General features: G+C 46.5%; 1 protein-coding gene across 14 annotated transcripts in view; it reads left to right on the top strand.

The window, feature by feature from the left end:
* The first annotated feature begins 903 nt into the window (after positions 1 to 903).
* The window catches only part of KCNC2 (potassium voltage-gated channel subfamily C member 2), a 229603-nt gene continuing 213396 nt past the window's right edge, over positions 904 to 17110 (top strand). For 2 of the 14 annotated variants that reach the window (XM_077913866.1, XM_077913862.1), the window contains exons 1-2: positions 908 to 4142; positions 5645 to 6308. In XM_077913866.1, the coding sequence (XP_077769992.1) occupies positions 5664 to 6308 (645 nt within the window). In that variant the 5' untranslated portion in view covers positions 908 to 4142; positions 5645 to 5663. Of the gene's footprint in view, positions 4143 to 4234; positions 4331 to 4881; positions 5050 to 5644; positions 6309 to 17110 lie in introns of those variants that run through there. The other 12 variants (XM_077913869.1, XM_077913868.1, XM_077913858.1 and 9 more) reach the window with 11 other exon arrangements.

Genomic DNA, 17110 nt, shown 5'->3' with positions numbered 1-17110 from the left:
TTCTCAGCACTCTTGAACATTAATTTTCTAAGTATACAGTAAGCTCAAGTCGGCTGTCTATGTTGTTATGCTGGGTATTTATGCAGAGACTATGGCCCTTGACAAGCGATATAAATATATATTTCCTGCAAATCAAATGACCAAGTGGTAAAATTAGCACTCTGTGAATTCTTCATATGTACGTCTAATCATAATTATCACAAGGAACTATGCTGGGTGGTTAAAAAAAAAGTGCATTGCATAAAGTAGGTCATTAAAAGATGCAACACGTACATTTTCAAATTAAAATAATTTGAGAGGGACGCAGACTTATTGGAAGGACGCTAGAGTATTGTCTTCATTACATCTCTGTTGAATCCTGTGTTTGACCTGGCTCGACCTCTGTGCGAAGCAGGCTGGGCAGCAGAGAGGAGTTAGGCTGCCATCAGAGGATGTGGTCATGATCCAGCTCCTGTCAATCGTCAGCTGTGTTATTTTGGTGTAAGACTTCTTCAGTTGGCATAAAAGTTACTACTAGTAGATGCCTAACATGTTCCCGAAACTTCCTTAAGGCGTTTATTGGCCTCATGTCACTTAATCTTCATATTAATGATGTGTCATTCTTCCCATTCTAGAAGAATGAGAAGAATAAATTGAGTAAGAGGAGTTGTGGGATTTTCTTGGGTGACCTCAGGTGAGTAGCACGCAGAAGACAAACTCCATTTTACTTGTCTCCACAGCCTGAGGAACTCACCACTGTAAAATACCGCCTCTCAAAAACTTATGGAATGAGGAACGTGTATATCATATATTTATTTTCTTCTAGAATTTGCAATATCCGATATAAATGTTATTGTTAAAAGGGCAGGTATGTAAGTTCGTTTTTTTTTTTTTTTTTTTTTTACTTTTCAGATAAAGGCAACATAGAGGATGGATTAGCTTGGTAACAAACAACTCTAAAACTTAATAGCCCAGATAGAGCATTTTTTTAGCTCATAATTTTGTGAGTTAGTGGATTTGGGCTATGCTCAGCTGGACTGTTCTTCTGGAGGTGTGTGTAAGAGCAGCAGTTTTTGGAATCCCTGGGATCCCTGGGTGGCTCAGTGGTTGGGAGCCTGCCTTTGGCCCAGGGCCTGATCCTGGAGTCCCGGGGTCAAGTCCCACATTGGGCTCCCTGTGTGGAGCCTGCTTCTCCCTCTGCCTGTGTCTCTGCCCCCTCTCTCTTTCTCTGTGTCTTTCATGAATAAGTAAATAAAATCTTAAAAAAAGAAAAAAAAAAAAAAAAGAGCGGTGGTTCTGCTGCTGTGACCTGGCTGTGAATCATCTAGGGGCAGAGATACGAAATGTTAGCATCGGGGGACGGTATTTCTTTTAGGTATTTATCTCTTTCACATCCTTGCTCTATTATATCTTCTGACTTGTTTCCTAGGACTGATTCTCTTTGTATCAAAGATGTGTGTTTGAGAGAGAGAGAGAGGGAGGGAGAGCGAGAGGGAGGGAGAGCGAGAGGGACTGCCGGAGCCTGGCACACGTGTGTGTCATCATCAAGCAGGCCAGCTAAGCGCGTTTTCACAGCACCAGGGTAGGAGTCCAGAAAAGAGCGGGGACCGAGGTATGCAAGACCCTTTGAGGCCAAGGCTTTAGACTGGTACAACGTCCCCTCCACCTCATTCTGCTGGCCAAGGTGAGGTACAAAGCCGGCACAGATTCAGGGGCTGGGGAAACAGACTCGGCGGGAGCAGGTGCGAGTCCTGGGGTGAGGGGCAGGTCTTCAGGGCAGTGTGGGAAATGGTGGTCATCTTTCAATCTGCAGATGAATTTTGTCCATGAATGTATTGCTCTTTGAAGGTGAATAATATTTTAAAAATCCTTATGCTGAACTTTAAGAGAGTTCATTTGCTCAACTGTTAAACTTTTACAAGCTTGCCATTCTGACAGTCCCAGCGTGGCCTATGAGATCAATCCACATTTCTGGTGGTGATGTAGCACTCAGCGCCTGTGGCCCTTCTGTGACGCGGACTCAAGGGTATAAAGGAAGCAGCATTTCAGTTGCTTCTCTGCCAGGGGTAATGTCCATATGGCCTTTTGAATCCTTGCTCTGCACAGACCAACAAAGGAAACCACAACTGTTTTTTTCCACCTCAGTTTTCCATTGCCATCTTTCAAAGATTTGCTTTCTTTTCACTTTTATCTGTCTTTTACAGAAGCATCAGGGAGCTAGTTGGCTGGAGGGGTTTTCTGTTCTCTCCTGTCTTATGTAATGAAACCTGGATATTTGTCTTAGGATCTTCCCCTCTTATATTGACCAGGAAAAAAGAGAGAGAGAGAGAGAGAGAGAGACAGAGAGACTGCATTTCATTCAGTGCCTTATTTATCAGTTCTCCATTGATAACTGCACATCTCTTCCTTTTATGTTTCCATGTTCTTATTTTCAAACTTATCTGGAATGTTCTCTGGTTTCACATCCAATCGTTTATGAATCACAAGAAAAGTCTGAATTCTTCTAAAAGTGTCCTTTTGTCTGTATGATTATCCCTAGATAGCTCATAAAACCTTAGACCCCAACTGATTCCTTAGACCTGTGTTTTCCCACTTCCCTCCACAAGTCCTGTGCAGCAGCACCCCCCTCCGTGGTTTCTCTGTAGATCCCTCAAAATACAATTTTAATATTTTCAAGCTAAAGGCTTCCATTATTGATTTCTGCCATCCGTATGAATTATCTTTTTGGAAGTCTTATACTTTAATGTGAATAGTTCCTCCATTTAAATTAAAAGGAGTAATTTATACAAAACATTTTGCACCTAGTAAGATCTCAGTAAATGTTATCTATTACTATAAATGCTTCTGTTACTACACTTACTATTGCTAATTTATTTTAAAGCAAACCATATGCCTTTTCCCCCTATTGAATTTACATTAAGCTATATGAGGAACCATCTAGACAATATGAGAATGTATGTTATAATTTGAATATGATTTTTCTTTGGAAATTTTCTGGCAACTGAAATTTACTATCACTTATTTTAAGAACGGCCTCAGTGATTGATAATCATGCTAAACTAGAATCACTACCTCAGCATGTGGGGTTGGCCCTTTTGCCTGGGTGTGTGTTAGTAAAAGCGAATTTATGTGGTCCCGAGGCTGGGTCCATATAGCTGATCCTGGGGTCCTCACGGCACACTTACGGACATACTGTTAGTAGATTATGGTGTTTTCTTGCCTTGCTTTCCTAGACATCAGTAATCTTCCAGGCACCTTCGAGTTCTTCACCTTAGTTACCTCCTGTCATGACAGACAGGTGTTTTCTGAGGGAACTGCTTGTATAACTGCCCACCTCACTGTCCTGTGTATGGCGGAAACTTTAGTAGGGATTCCTGACTTCCTAAATCACTGTGTCAATATCATACGGTTTTCTAAGAGACTTCCTCTTACCTCCTACCTCGGGTTTTATCTACGCCCCCGGAGGACAGCTATCCCTGTGGCCTCGAGTCTCCCTCTCAAAATACACACAGGAGGTGCTATGGGATGAGCTGTGTCCAGCGCCCTCATCCTCCCAGAAAAAGAGAGGGGTTAGGGTCCTAGCCTCCAGAACCTCAGGAAGTGGCCTTACTCTGGAGACAGGGTCTTCACAGAGGTGATCAAGTCAAAATGAAGTCATTAAGGTGGGCGCTGACCCGGCAGGACCAGTGTTCGTCCCTACAAGGGATATTTGGGCGGACAGGGACAGATAGCAGGAAGGAGAAGAAGGGACACGGGGTAGGGAGCCATCTGCAAGCCCAGGAGAGAGGCCTGGACTAGGTCCCATGCGCGCAGACCGCGGAAGTAACCGGGGCGGCCACACCTTCGCTCTGGCTTCCACCTCCCGAGGGGAGATCGCCAGTCGCCGCTTGCAGCAGCTCAGCGTTGCGCTCCGCAGCCCAGGCAGCCCAGGCCCTGCGGCCCCAGACGGGGCGACTCGCGCGCGGACGTCTGAGCTAGCCTCTGCTGCTTCTGATAAGGAAACCCGAGTTTTCACTTGCTGGAGCATTGTGTTCCTGGAATAAACTTTTCAAACTTGTTTTGTTTTATATAACCATGATGTGGTGACTGGAGACCTACATTCGACTGGGAAGAGCGAGCCGGAGCATGTGCCGGACGCGCGCAGCAGGACGCACTCGTCACCTGTAAGTGGACCTCTGGCTCCCACCCGCGGTCACGGGGGCGAGCGAGGAACCGCCGCTGGAGACGCTCCCTCGCTGGTCGGGAGGGGCGGGCGGCGGGAGGGGACACGGGGTGCGCGTGGGGCGCCCGCAGGCAGCGGATCGGGAGGGTGGGGACGGCCGCGCGGCAGGAGGACGCACGAACCTGGTTGGTACGCGAGCTTCCCCAGACCCACCCAGCCGCCCACCCTCCCCGAGATCGGGGCGGCCGGGGGAGCGGAGGGCGCCGCCCGAGCAGCGGCCGCTCCCGGGGGACGCGCGGGGCGGGGCGGGACCTGCAGGTGCAGGTGCAGGGGCGGGGCCCGGGGGGGCTGCGCGGCAGGTGCCGGGGCCCGACCCCACGCTCTGCCCTGCCCTCCCCCCCAGCGCGCGATGCCGGGTGCGGGCGCCCAGCCGGGGGTGGGGGGCGAGCCCAGCGCCCCGGGAGGCGGGAGGCGGCGCGAGCACCCGAGCCCGGGGGCGCCAACAAGTAGTTTGCGGTCGGGGGCGGCTCCCCCGGCGGGAGGCAGGGGCGACCTGGGGGCGGCGCGCGGACCTGCAGGCCCCCGCCCCGGGTGCGCGGGGGGCGCGCGGTGTGAGCCGGGGCGGGGGACCCGGGGTCCAGGGGGGCGGGGGGCGGGGGCCCGCGGCTCCCGGGGGCCTCGCCCTGCCCCGGAGCGACCCCGCTCCCCGGCCCCCGGCGCCCGCCCCCCGCGGCCGTGTGTCTGGCGGAGGGGGATGGGGCGGGGGACGCTGGCGCTCGTCGGCCCAGACGCGGAGCCTGCTTAGCGGTTCCCTTTCCCAAGTAATAATAACATCAACAACAGCAGCGGCAGCCACGGTAGTGATGTGCGGAGGAAACTGGATCAGGAAATTAGTCACGGTCTCCCTGGTGAGAGGCCGCGGCGGGGAGGTTCGGTGCTTGGCCTCGGGCGGGGGGTGTCGCCGGCCGTGCGGGTCAGGGTCCGGGTCGGGGTCCGGGTCGGGGTCCGTGCATCGGGGCCCAGCGGGCCGAGGGGCCCGCAGAGACTCCCCGCCCAAGGGGCTGCCCCGGGCCGGGAGGGGACGGGGTCGGGTGGGGGGGGAGTGGGCGGCAAGGGGGGCGTGAGGGTTGGGGGGCAGGGCTGTGCGCCGAGGGCAGGGTTCCCGTGCTCGGGACCGCGCGGGGGCAGAGGGGGCGGAGAGCCGTGTGGGGCCGGAGCAGGTGTCGGGGCGGGCTCCGGGGCTTTCCGGGGGTCGGGGGGTCCCGGGTGGGGGTCCGGGGCGGGGACCCGCCGTGCGCGCGTGCCCCGGGGGGGCTCGGCTGTGCCCGCGCGCGTGCGGCCCGGGACCGGGACCGGGACGGGGACCCGGACGGGGCGGGGGAGAGCGGGGGAGGGCGGGGGAGGGCGGGGGAGGGCGGGGGAGGGCGGGGGGAGGGCCGCCGAGGGCGGCTGCGGCTCGGCGGCCGCCCGGGCCCTAACGCGGCGCTGTGTTCGCCTCCCCAGTCATGTCTGAGCCACAGAGATGGGCAAGATCGAGAGCAACGAGAGGGTGATCCTCAATGTCGGGGGCACCCGGCACGAGACCTACCGCAGCACCCTCCGGACCCTGCCCGGCACGCGCCTGGCCCTGCTCGCCGCCTCCGAGCCCGCGGGCGACTGCCTGACGGCTGCCGGCGCTCCCCCGCCCCCGCCGCCCCCGCCCCCGCCGCGGCCCCTGTCCCCTGGGCCTGGCCCCTGCAGCCCGCGGGGCGCCGGCGGGGGCGGGGGCGGGGGGGGACGCGAGTTCTTCTTCGACCGGCACCCGGGCGTGTTCGCCTATGTGCTCAACTACTACCGCACCGGCAAGCTGCACTGTCCGGCCGACGTGTGCGGGCCGCTCTTCGAGGAGGAGCTGGCCTTCTGGGGCATCGACGAGACGGACGTGGAGCCCTGCTGCTGGATGACCTACCGGCAGCACCGCGACGCCGAGGAGGCGCTCGACATCTTCGAGACGCCCGACCTCCTGGGTGGCGACCCCGGCGACGACGACGACCTGGCGGCCAAGAGGCTGGGCATTGAGGACGCCGCGGGCCTGGGGGTCCCCGACGGCAAGTCCGGCCGCTGGCGGAGGCTGCAGCCCCGCGTGTGGGCGCTCTTCGAGGACCCCTACTCGTCCAGAGCCGCCAGGGTAAGGCCACGGCCGGCGCCCCTCCGCGACGGCACGGCCCCGATCCGCCCCTGCGGCCTTGGGACGCTGGGGGCGGGGGGAGGAGCGGGGCCCCGGGGTGGAGGCCGGCGGGACCCGGGGCCTGCGCCTCCCGGCCGCACGCACCTGACACCCACTCCAGCAGGTGGCACCTCCCCGCCCCACGCACCTGACATCCCCTTCAGTGGATGGCACCTCCCCTCCCCATGCACCTGACACCCACTCCATCAGGTGGCACCTTCCCAGCCCCACTCCAGCAGGTGGCACCTCCCCTGCCCCACACACCTGACATCCACTCCAGCAGTGGCATCTCCCCTCCCCATGCACCCGACATCCACTCCACTCCAGCAGGTGGCACCTCCCCTGCCCCACGCACCTGACATCCACTCTAGCACGTGGCACCTCCCCTACCCCACGCACCTGACATCCCCTTTAGCAGGTGGCACCTCCTCTGCCCCACACACCTGACATCCACTCCAGCACGTGGCACCTCCCCTACCCCACGCACCTGACATCACCTTTAGCAGGTGGCACCTCCCCTGCCCCACACACCTGACATCCCCTTTAGCAGTTGGCACCTGAAGGGCCAATGCCAGGTCTGTCTGGAGCCTTGTCCGGACACAGCTGTCGCGCTTCGCCGGGTTTTTTATTTCCTGACTCTTTTGTTCCAACTTTTCCTTAGTTTGGATGCTTCTTTGGGCCTTCTGGTCCCCACGGTTTGCCAGGGAGGCCTGCCGCACCTGCCCATCTGACTCAAAGCAGCGGCTCCAGTTAGGGACCTAACATGAGGCCAGGTGGGGAAGTGGAACCTAGTCCTGGCTGGGGCTCCCTGGAGGGCGTCTCCTGAATGCTGTGGGGGCCAGTCTCCCCCCAAGGGACAAGAATGCTGAATGGCTTGGCCCCATGAGGTGGCCACACAGCGCCCTTGCACGTTGAATTTTGGAGTCTGGCCCTTGCCCCCTTGGGCTCTGTTCATGTTTCTTACAGGTTGGATGTGGGTTGGTCACTAGGGTGATGCTACTTTAGTCCAGTTGTCTAAATCTGGGTAACATAGATTGTGGCAAACTTTATTTGACTCTTTAGATTGCCACTCCATTCTCAATTTTTCTTTTCAGTTTCTAGCTTGAATGACAGTTTAAATCGAGTCCTCGGCACTCCCAATTAATTCTTCAGAATCCCATGTAGGGACTATAAAAGTAACCAGTGATAGTTTCTCCAGGTTAAAGGAAATAAAAGGAATATAAATAACCAAAAATTATATAGTATGTGAAAGTGTTTTTAAATGATGCACAGGAAGGGAGTACTGTATTTAGTTAAATCTTTGCAACTGCGTGTGTCTGGTTTGCTTCTGACGCCCAGAAGAACTACCCCCCAGGCAGCTTCACTTGGGCTCCATCCTCGTTATTGTCTTCTGTATGTCAGCAGCCGCTGCCTCTGGGGTGTTGTGCAGCTGTCTATCTGATAACATGTCAGGAGATGTGTTTCTGATACCACTTTAGAATTCTGAGGCTATGTTTTGTTTTCAGTTTGAAATAGAATATGAAAGAGACCATTTCAAGCATTGCTCCTCTATTGGATCTGGCGTTTGAATGCATACATACATTTTACTATGTCCACATTATGGCACTCAAATATAGGATTGGTAACTTCAACTCCGAAATCTTCCTGTTAGGGCTGTTCTATAAATTCTACAACAGTTGGATTTAAAACAAAAACAAAAACCAGTGCGTATTTACTTGAGTCACAGACTCATGACCATTACATCTGTGTTTTTTTTTTCAATTCCAGCTGAGTGCCACAGTGCTCTTTCCACTTGGTGGCTAAAAAGATAATCTAAATTTGTTTTCAGCCTCATCATATGATTTCCTCCCCCCCAGATTGCGTGCTACAAAAGATGGAGAATGTTTTATTATCTTTCCCCGTGATAATATAATACATTTTATTGTAGGCTGGATTGCCTAGCAAAAACTCTAAGACGGTATTCAATTTTTATTATCGCTGTGGAAATTGATTTTTATTGATTATTGGTCAAAGGGTAAACTATTAATTTGAAAATAGTTTTTAAAAATCTTACTAAGATTTCATTGTAACAATATTAAAGGTTTGATATGCATCCATTTCAGGTGAGGAAAGAACACAGATGTATTAGAGATTAACACAAGGTCGAAGAGCCATTAGAAGCAGAATCAGCTGAGAATCACAGACCTGGAAAATTTCCTTGAGGTCCCTTCATGAATACCCTTTATTTTATAGATGAAGAAAATGAAGACTGCAGATGCTAAGTGATGGCCAAGGTCATACAGCAAGTTAATAGCAGATCCAAAATTATGATGGAGGTCTCATGACATCCTCCCCAGGCCCTTTTTGCCCCAACCACTGATTATAACTGACTGGCTTATGAAACCTCCATGGATCATGTTACTCTTGAGAGTTAATGCAGCATAAGACATAGAATTCTAATTCTGAAAGGTCATCTATGACTTTAAAAAAATTTTTTTGTATTCTGGGACTTTGGTAGAATTTTTACCCTGTACAACCCAACATTAGAGTGAAGATATGGAATTCAAATTGACTTCTTCAATCCTGTTTGAACTTTCCATTTTTATTGACCAGTTATATGTAGTGTTTTTCTTTCTTTCAGACTGACTAACATTTGTAGGACTTGTCTTCAGGAAAATCCCTTTTCAAATTATTAGGGGTTGCCTAAGAAAGAGTAATCAGAGGTTGTCATTCTACTTAAACGTGATTTAATATTTTTATAAGAAACCTTTTAGTTCAGATGATAGCCTGACTTAATGTTATCTGGCCCGTCTGATAAATAGAATTACATCGAGAGGTCACAGGATGAAATTATATTTTGTGTGGATATAGTCCTAGAAGGCATAAGTCAGTTACCAGGTAGTTTGCTTCAGCTGTGGTCTTACTGCCACAGTCTCATTCTTAATAGAAGTTAAGTATTTAACTTTTATAAACCTTCTTTACACTAGTTCATCTTTTATTGATATGCTTGAGATGAACGTTTGTAACTGCCCGAATTCCTTTTTCAATTTGTTATTACCTGTCATCATCATCTTTATCTTTTCCCAGTATTGAGGAGATTGGTTCAATTATAGAGCAGAAGCGCTTTATTTCTAACTTTTATGATCTTTAGTGCCACACTGAAACAACAGTGATAGCACAATTAATTATCCTAACATTGTATTTTTGCTTTCTGTTTTGGTTGGCATTTCCCTCTTTTGTTGCTTTAATTTATGATGTAAATGCGTATTTGAAAAGTCCAAATTATTCGGGTTAACTTGGTAAATGGGTTTGTATTTTGTACTTAAATGAATTCTTATCCTTAAGAATAGTATTTCAAAATAGAAATTTATAAAAAATCGAATATAAGTTGTCATGGAAACCTGTCCTGGAGAAAATGAGATCAGGAAAGAAAAGGAGAGATTATACTGTTGATGCCATTGAGTGGTATTTACAAATAGCCAAAATCAAGGATGCGCGGATGTGTTTGTGAAAATGTTATGCATTGTATCTTTCCAGTTTAATATTTAAGTGGAAAAGGGAAATGAAGCTTGTATGTGCTTTCTTCTGAAAACATTAACTTGTAGGTAAGTGAACAGGCGCCAGGCAGAAATTTTTTGATAGAACTTCTAGATTATTTAGAAGTAAAAAAAAGAAAAGGATAAGGGCAAAATACTAGAATCAAAACATTTTAAATAATTTGTTCCCAATATTAAGAGCTGAGAGCAGTTAGAAGTTTGTCCTTATCCCTCTTCTTTTTACTCATTTTTTGGGGGGTGGGAGTGAGTGAAGGTGGTTGAATTAGGTTTACAGGGTGGCTCTTCTTTGGGGACTTGTCTACCTTTGGTTAGCTGAGAAAACTTTTTTTTTTACTTTCAAAGAGCATCTTATTTATTTATTTATTTATTTACTTTAAAAAATTATTTATTTATTCATGAGAGACAGAAAGAGAGAGAGAGGCAGAGACACAGGCAGAGGGAGAAGCAGGCTCCATGCAGGGAACTCGACGTGGGACTTGATCCCAGGACCCCAGGATCAGGCCCTGGGCTGAAGGCAGCGCTAAACCGCTGAGCCCCCCGGGCTGCCCTATTTACATTTTTAAAAAAGAGATTTTATTTATTTACCTGAGACACAGAGAGAGAGGGAGGGCGAAAGAGAATCTGAGGCAGAGTCCCTGCTGATCATGGAGCCCTAGGGGGCTGGGCCCCATGACCTGATCCCACTACTGCAAGGTCACGACCTGTGCTGAAACCCAGTCGGATAATCAACCTACTGAGCCACTCAGGTCCCCAGACAGCAAATAACTGCTATGGAGCCACATCGGGCTCCCTGCATGGAGCCTGCTTCTCCCTCTGCCTGTGTCTCTGCCTCTCTCTCTGTCTCTAATAAATAAATAAAATCTTAAAAAAATAAATAACTCTTTGCTAGCTTTAAGTGTATCATTTAACTTAAAAGAATTATAATAAATTAAGGACCGTTGAGTCGTATTTTAAGATTAAAGAAAAAACTATTAATTTTTCTTTTGTAAGTTTTGCTTCAATTCAAAGAATTATTGACCAAATACAGCTTGTTCATATAATATTGTTGCCAATTATTATAATTTTTAGAATATTTATTTAGTCAGCAAATATTGCTTATGCAGGCCCTCAACTATGGAAGTTCCTGGGAATGCATGGAGAAGATACAGTTTTTGCCCTCAGTAAGCTCACCACCCTATTTATAATAAAACATTTCCTAAAAACATTATTTATTAAATTAAGAAGTGCAAAAAAATTCCAGAGTTATTAAAGATATATTTTCCTCAACAAACAGACAAAAACAAAATAATTCAAATGGAAACACTGCCTGACACATTCAAGGAAACATTCTATTTAGAAACTGTGTTAAGATATTGTTAGTCTTTATCTCATTTAGTCTTTATTGTTAGGCTGTTTTTAAGCTTGATTTTTCTGTTTGTAAGGTGATTAATAGGCTCTGTCTTTGTAATATTCTTGGAGACTATGGTGAAGGCTGTACTTAGACAAAACAACCAAATAATTTAGCGTGTGGTCAAGTGTCTTCATAGCTTCCATTTTAATTAAAAGTCACGGCTAATTATATGACAGTGCCAATCCAAATTTTGGGCTCCTGAAAAACGTCTACTATAATAGCCTGGTGTTTTTGCACTTGCCTATATATACATCTAAGTATCTTTTGACCCTTTCCAGGCCACTAGCTGTACATATCACAAATTAATTTCGTGCTTATATTCTGAGCGTTGGGTAGGTTCAGAGAGTACCTAATTTATGCATCACTAAAAGAATCAAGGAAGTTCATTAAAAAATTGTATTTTCAGTTGTACATTTGATCACAAACTAGGTGATTTTTAAAAAGATTTTATTTATCTATTCCTGAGAGAGAGAGGCAGAGACCCAGGCAGAGGGAGCAGCAGGCTCCATGCAGGGAGCCCGATGTGGGACTCGAACCTGGGACTCCGGGGTCACGCCCTGAGCCCAAGGCAGACACCTCACAAATGAGGTGATTTGATCCACTGCTGGGCACTAGGCACGCCAAAGGTGAATGTGGTCGGACAGTTGAGAGATGACTTTTTTCTCTGATATTTTGTTAATTGCTCATTTGTAGCCTCGAGTTGACAAAACTCATGAGAGTCCAGGAAATTCTTCTCTGTCGAGAAGCTTATTTTCAAAGCAGCTGAAAAGGAGGAATGTGTAGGCTTATACAGAAATGCAGGCCAGCCTTTCCCACTTGAAGACGTATATCATTATCATTTATTTTTACTACTACGAAAAAAAGTAAATGCGGTGTCAGGTCTCATATTTTTTGAACTCTGAGTCACATCTTTTTATTACGGCAACCTTTAAAAATATGTCTAAATGAAATAGTAAAGGGCACTAAAGGACTAATAACAGGTAAACACTGATCTCCCGAGGGACATATATAGCGGCAATATAGTCTAAACAAGAACCATCAATATATCCTATGAACTTAATTCAGTTCTTTTTGAAATATGTTTTCTTTTTCCAGAAGATCATCTCTTTCTCCATATAAATATATATGTATTTATATAAAAGCAGTGCTCCCCTGTTATGTGTATGTGGATATCTACACAACACTGCCTTTTGTTTCTCTTAGAAGTTGAAGGGCGGTCATAGATTTTAATATCATGTAGTCAATATTTTTACAAAAGTGCCTGAAATGTGGGTGTTTGGGAGGAGGAGGGAGCAGGGGTAGAGAATATATGGGAGTAGCACTGGGAAACTGTCTGGGGTGGGATGTGTGAGACCTGTGCCCTCACCTAGGTTTCACACCGACTGGGTGACCTTGGAGAATGTACTTCGTTTTCTTGAGTCTTGATTTCCTTTGACTTCTTCTAAGAAAAAAGAAAATGGGTATGACACATTGAACAAGCTGGTATCCCAACTTCTTTCCAGCTCTTAGGTTCTGAGGTTTGGAAGACAAACGAGGATACCGATTGCTAGGAACCCCCGGGAGTGGGGTGGGGGGCACAACGTCTGCCTCATTGTGGCTGTACTTTAAGGACCGCCACACGAATGAGGCAAACCAGTATTGGTTTGTTTTGTTGTTTTTGTTTTTTTACATTTATAACTTTCTGCCCTTTTTTCCCTACAGCTGTTGGGTAGCTGCTGCTCTGGTTACCATAGAAACAGGTTAGCTCCTAGCTTCCTGTTTCCACTGAAAACAGCTTTCCCTCAACCACATATTGATCTCAGGAAATCATTTTGCTGCGGTTGTGTCGTGAAACCCATAAGGACGATTGGCTCTGTCGTTTCCTAAATCCGAGTTTCAGTGCCGGTGTGTAGGCACCCACCACAAGGATACCTGGTTAGATAATCTCAGTTTTATTTCCATGTGAAAAGTGCCTTGACAGAGACACCATGCTTTTCCCTTTCCCTGTGTCTCACACAGAAGGGAGAGTCTTACTCACTGGAGGATTTACAGATATGCCTGACACGTTTCAGTGTTTACAAAATAATGTCAAATTATTTAATTCTAATCTCTTTCATGACTGAGTCTATCAGAATGAGCATAGAGAAGAGTGTGCCGTCTAGCACATTTCAGACAGACTCATATTTTAATGTACTCGTTACTGAAGAATATTTCGAGGTAAATACGTACATGTTATAGCACCCCATCTTTTTCTTCTGGGAAGATACTGCTTCCATTTCAGGATATACACATTAGCATAGGAAGAGGATGCACTCAGTGTCATTAACACAGATACATCCTCGGGGAGGTTCCTACAGTCTTCATGTGGGAAGCCATGGGAAAGATTTGTAGGAATACGACATTAGGGTGTGTGCATGTGTGCATGTTAGACACACGCATCCAAAATGCATGCTCTTCGAGCGGGATTGGTCCTGGTGTATATACAGACTTGGGGCGGTCACGAGGCATGGGATTGGGAGGAAACTGGTGACTACCTGGCGTGACTACCTGGCCCAACTGCCTCGGCTCACTGAAGAGGCAGCCGACTTGTCCTTGGCTCTGGGAGCTGGCGATGGTCGAGGGCCAGAAGGTAGGCCTTCCGACGTTTGCGCCTCTTCCCGTTCAGTCTCGGTTGCTGAGTCTGGACCGTGTCCAACATTAGATGCAGAGAGTTTAGTTCTGAGGGAGCAGCAAGCGCATCAGGAACGCGTATGTGGAGGCCTGCCCTCTTCAGTGTCCTGTGGCTCAATAATGGCAGGGAGAGTGTTCGTGTTTTATGGCTTCACTTTGTTTCTGGATCCCCCTGCAGATGCAGCCCCAGTCCTGCCTTCCCTGCCAGTTCCACGTCGTTCTGTGCCATTGCCTTTAAAGCCTCATAACTAACCTGCGTATGCACTTGGCTCTTTTTATGTCCCTTCATCCCTCTGTGTGTGTATGGTTTTTATAATTTGCTTTTCTACTCTTCTATGCAGACACCTCAGTAATGTCTTCTTTCTTTGAAGACCCTGGTGATTTGCTATCAGACCTTAGAGCTTGCGTTTCTTTATGTATCTTACAACGTTGCTGACGTCTTTGAAAACTGAAGCAAAGGTCAACATAGCCATTCTTGATGGGTGTTCGTGATTTCATCTCAGAAACGTGAAGTGGGGGATCCCTGGGTGGCTCAGCAGTTTGGCGCCTGCCTTTGGCCCAGGGCGCGATCCTAGAGTCCCAGGATCGAGTCCCACATCGGGCTCCCTGCATGGAGCCTGCTTCTCCCTCTGCCTGTGTCTCTGCCTCTCTCTCTCTCTCTCTCTCTCTCTACGTCTATCATGAATAAATAACTAAAGATCTTAAAAAAAATTTAGAAATGCAAAGTGTTCTCTCCTCTTAGATGTCTCTGTGGAGAGAGTCCCAGAGATGAAAATATGCCACCTTTTGGCCACAGACATTCTTTTATTTTACACCAATGCTTTGTCCAGAATTTTTAAGTTGTTCACTAAATGGTAAAATTCAGACACATTTTTGAATCAAATAAAGTGATTCTAAGTAATTTTGCCAATATATCCAAATATATTATCTCTAAATTTAAGACAGTATGTTTAAGCAAAAACTATTTGGATCAATATAAAAATTTTTTTGAGTAGTTTGTCAGATTGGGTTCATTGAAACACAGAAACTATTCAGAATTTATGTAAAATTTGTGTCTGTGTTTGCAAATTATACAACAGAAATTCAGATATAGGGTAGCTTATTTTGGTATTTTTATGTTTATTGATAAAATACTGTTTGCTAAAAGTGAATGTTGTGTTGGAAACAATAGCAGAATAATCATAACAAAAGTAAACTTCCTTACTATTTTGACGTATTAATGTGGATAAAATTAATGAAACTTTTATTTAGGAAAGCAGAACAATACGGTTATTATAGTTTGATTTATCATTTAAGTTATTGTGCTTCTCTCTTGAGGTAAGCAATGAGAGGACCATTATGAGACTTATTAAATATCTTTAATGAAACCTGTGTTTCATATAAATCGAGTGGTAAGTGGACAGAATAGAGCTGTCGCTGGCTCTATTTTGTGCAAACAGAATGTATAGTAGCACGTATCTGTGCTTTTTGTTTTTTTTTAAGCCATTGAGATTTTATTATCAGGCCTGGGCAAGCCTATCACAGTCATGTAAAATGATTAGCAGGTGCTGGAAAGTTGAAGAACTATTATATTTGTATCATGATTGGTGAACTTTTGCGAGTTTATGCTTAATTTCTAGGTTTATAATGGTGTTAACTATGCTTTGATGTTTAGACTACAATATAGAGGTATAACATTCAAGAAAATCAATGGAATCAAACATATTTTAATACACTAATAGGCTTCAGTGGCATTCAAAGTTGATTAGTCTCAATGCAAAAACAGGGATCTTAACTGAGTGCCTCAATCTCTTCTGTGAATGTGCTGTTCGATTTTTAGTTGTAACACGCATATTCTCAGTCCCTTAGTTTTTTTTTTAACTTAGTAATGTTTTCTAAATCTGTTCATTCTTCTATTTATTTATCGATCATCAATTTAACTCGTCTCTGATTTCTCTATCTTGGATGGTTTCTTGACAGCATTAATCTTGAGTAGTTGACTTTGTGCTTCAGTGCGGGGTTTCTTTATCAACAACACTCTGTTTGCTCTGCCATGGCTTGTATTGATTGGTTGATGAAATAACGTGCTGTCACCGGGCATTATTACATTTCTCTTTTAGCTAAAGAAGCTGGAAGAGAACCAACCACCAGAGACGAAAGCTTTAAAATGCTTTTGCATCTCTCAACTGACAGTTATTGAACTTCAACTATTGTCCAGAACTAGTTTGTACGAAAAATTCAAGATGTGTTGGAGTTTGGCATTTATCTTTAAAGCAGTTGTATTCTGTTGAAAAAGAAGACCTATACATCCAGAGCTATAATCCAATATATTAGACACTATAATAGAGATACTAGTATGGTGTGAATACACAGACTGGGAGGGATCCACTTTCCTAAACAGAGGAGATGACATTTTAGTTAACTTCCAGAAGATAAGTGTTCTCCAGCAATCAGGGGGGGAGGTCAACAGTGCAGTTGGCCAACGTGGGGAATGCCATGCCACGTGATATGGGGAAATAGAGAGACCGCAGGGCAGGAGAAGAGGCTTGAGACGTAGGGAAGATTTGAAACTGGAGTGAAAGGACCTCTGGCTCGTAAAGGAGATTTCCTGATGAGATGTAAGGCGCTCAGTCCAGGGCAAAACCGAACACTATTATTTCAGTTTGTCCAAAACTGTGGTTCTGAGACTTCAGTGTGCCTAGAAATAATATAAGTTGATGACTAAAATTTTGCTTCGTAGGTTTCACTCCAGAGATTCAAATCCAGTGGGACTTGGATAAGAAAGATTCAGATCGGGTGAACACATTCAGGGCTGTAGTTGGTTCCTGGCCAACTCTGATGTGACTGTTGCAAAAGCAAATACAATTTAACAGTGAATTAGGAGGATAATCACGCTTAGACTGGTATTTCCACATACATCTCATAGATCTTGTAGTCCTTCAGAATGTTAATAGGGGTTGCTCCTCAAAAGAGTTCCATGGACAGATGAATTTGCAAACCAGTTCATTTATTTGTTTATTAAAAGATTTTATTTTTCTGTGATCTCTTCACCTGACTTGGGGCTTGAACTCACAACCCTGAGATCAAGAGTCTCATGCTCTACTGGCTGAGCCAGCCACGTTCACCTGGAAACCAGGGTAAAACAAAGTTAATTAGGTTTCTGTTTTTCAATTTGATTTATTACCATTATTATTTTACTACAGATCTTT

This window comes from Canis aureus, chromosome 11 (assembly GCF_053574225.1).
Source record: "Canis aureus isolate CA01 chromosome 11, VMU_Caureus_v.1.0, whole genome shotgun sequence".
Taxonomy (NCBI): domain Eukaryota; kingdom Metazoa; phylum Chordata; class Mammalia; order Carnivora; family Canidae; genus Canis; species Canis aureus.
This window is presented reverse-complemented; position numbering and strand designations above follow the sequence as displayed.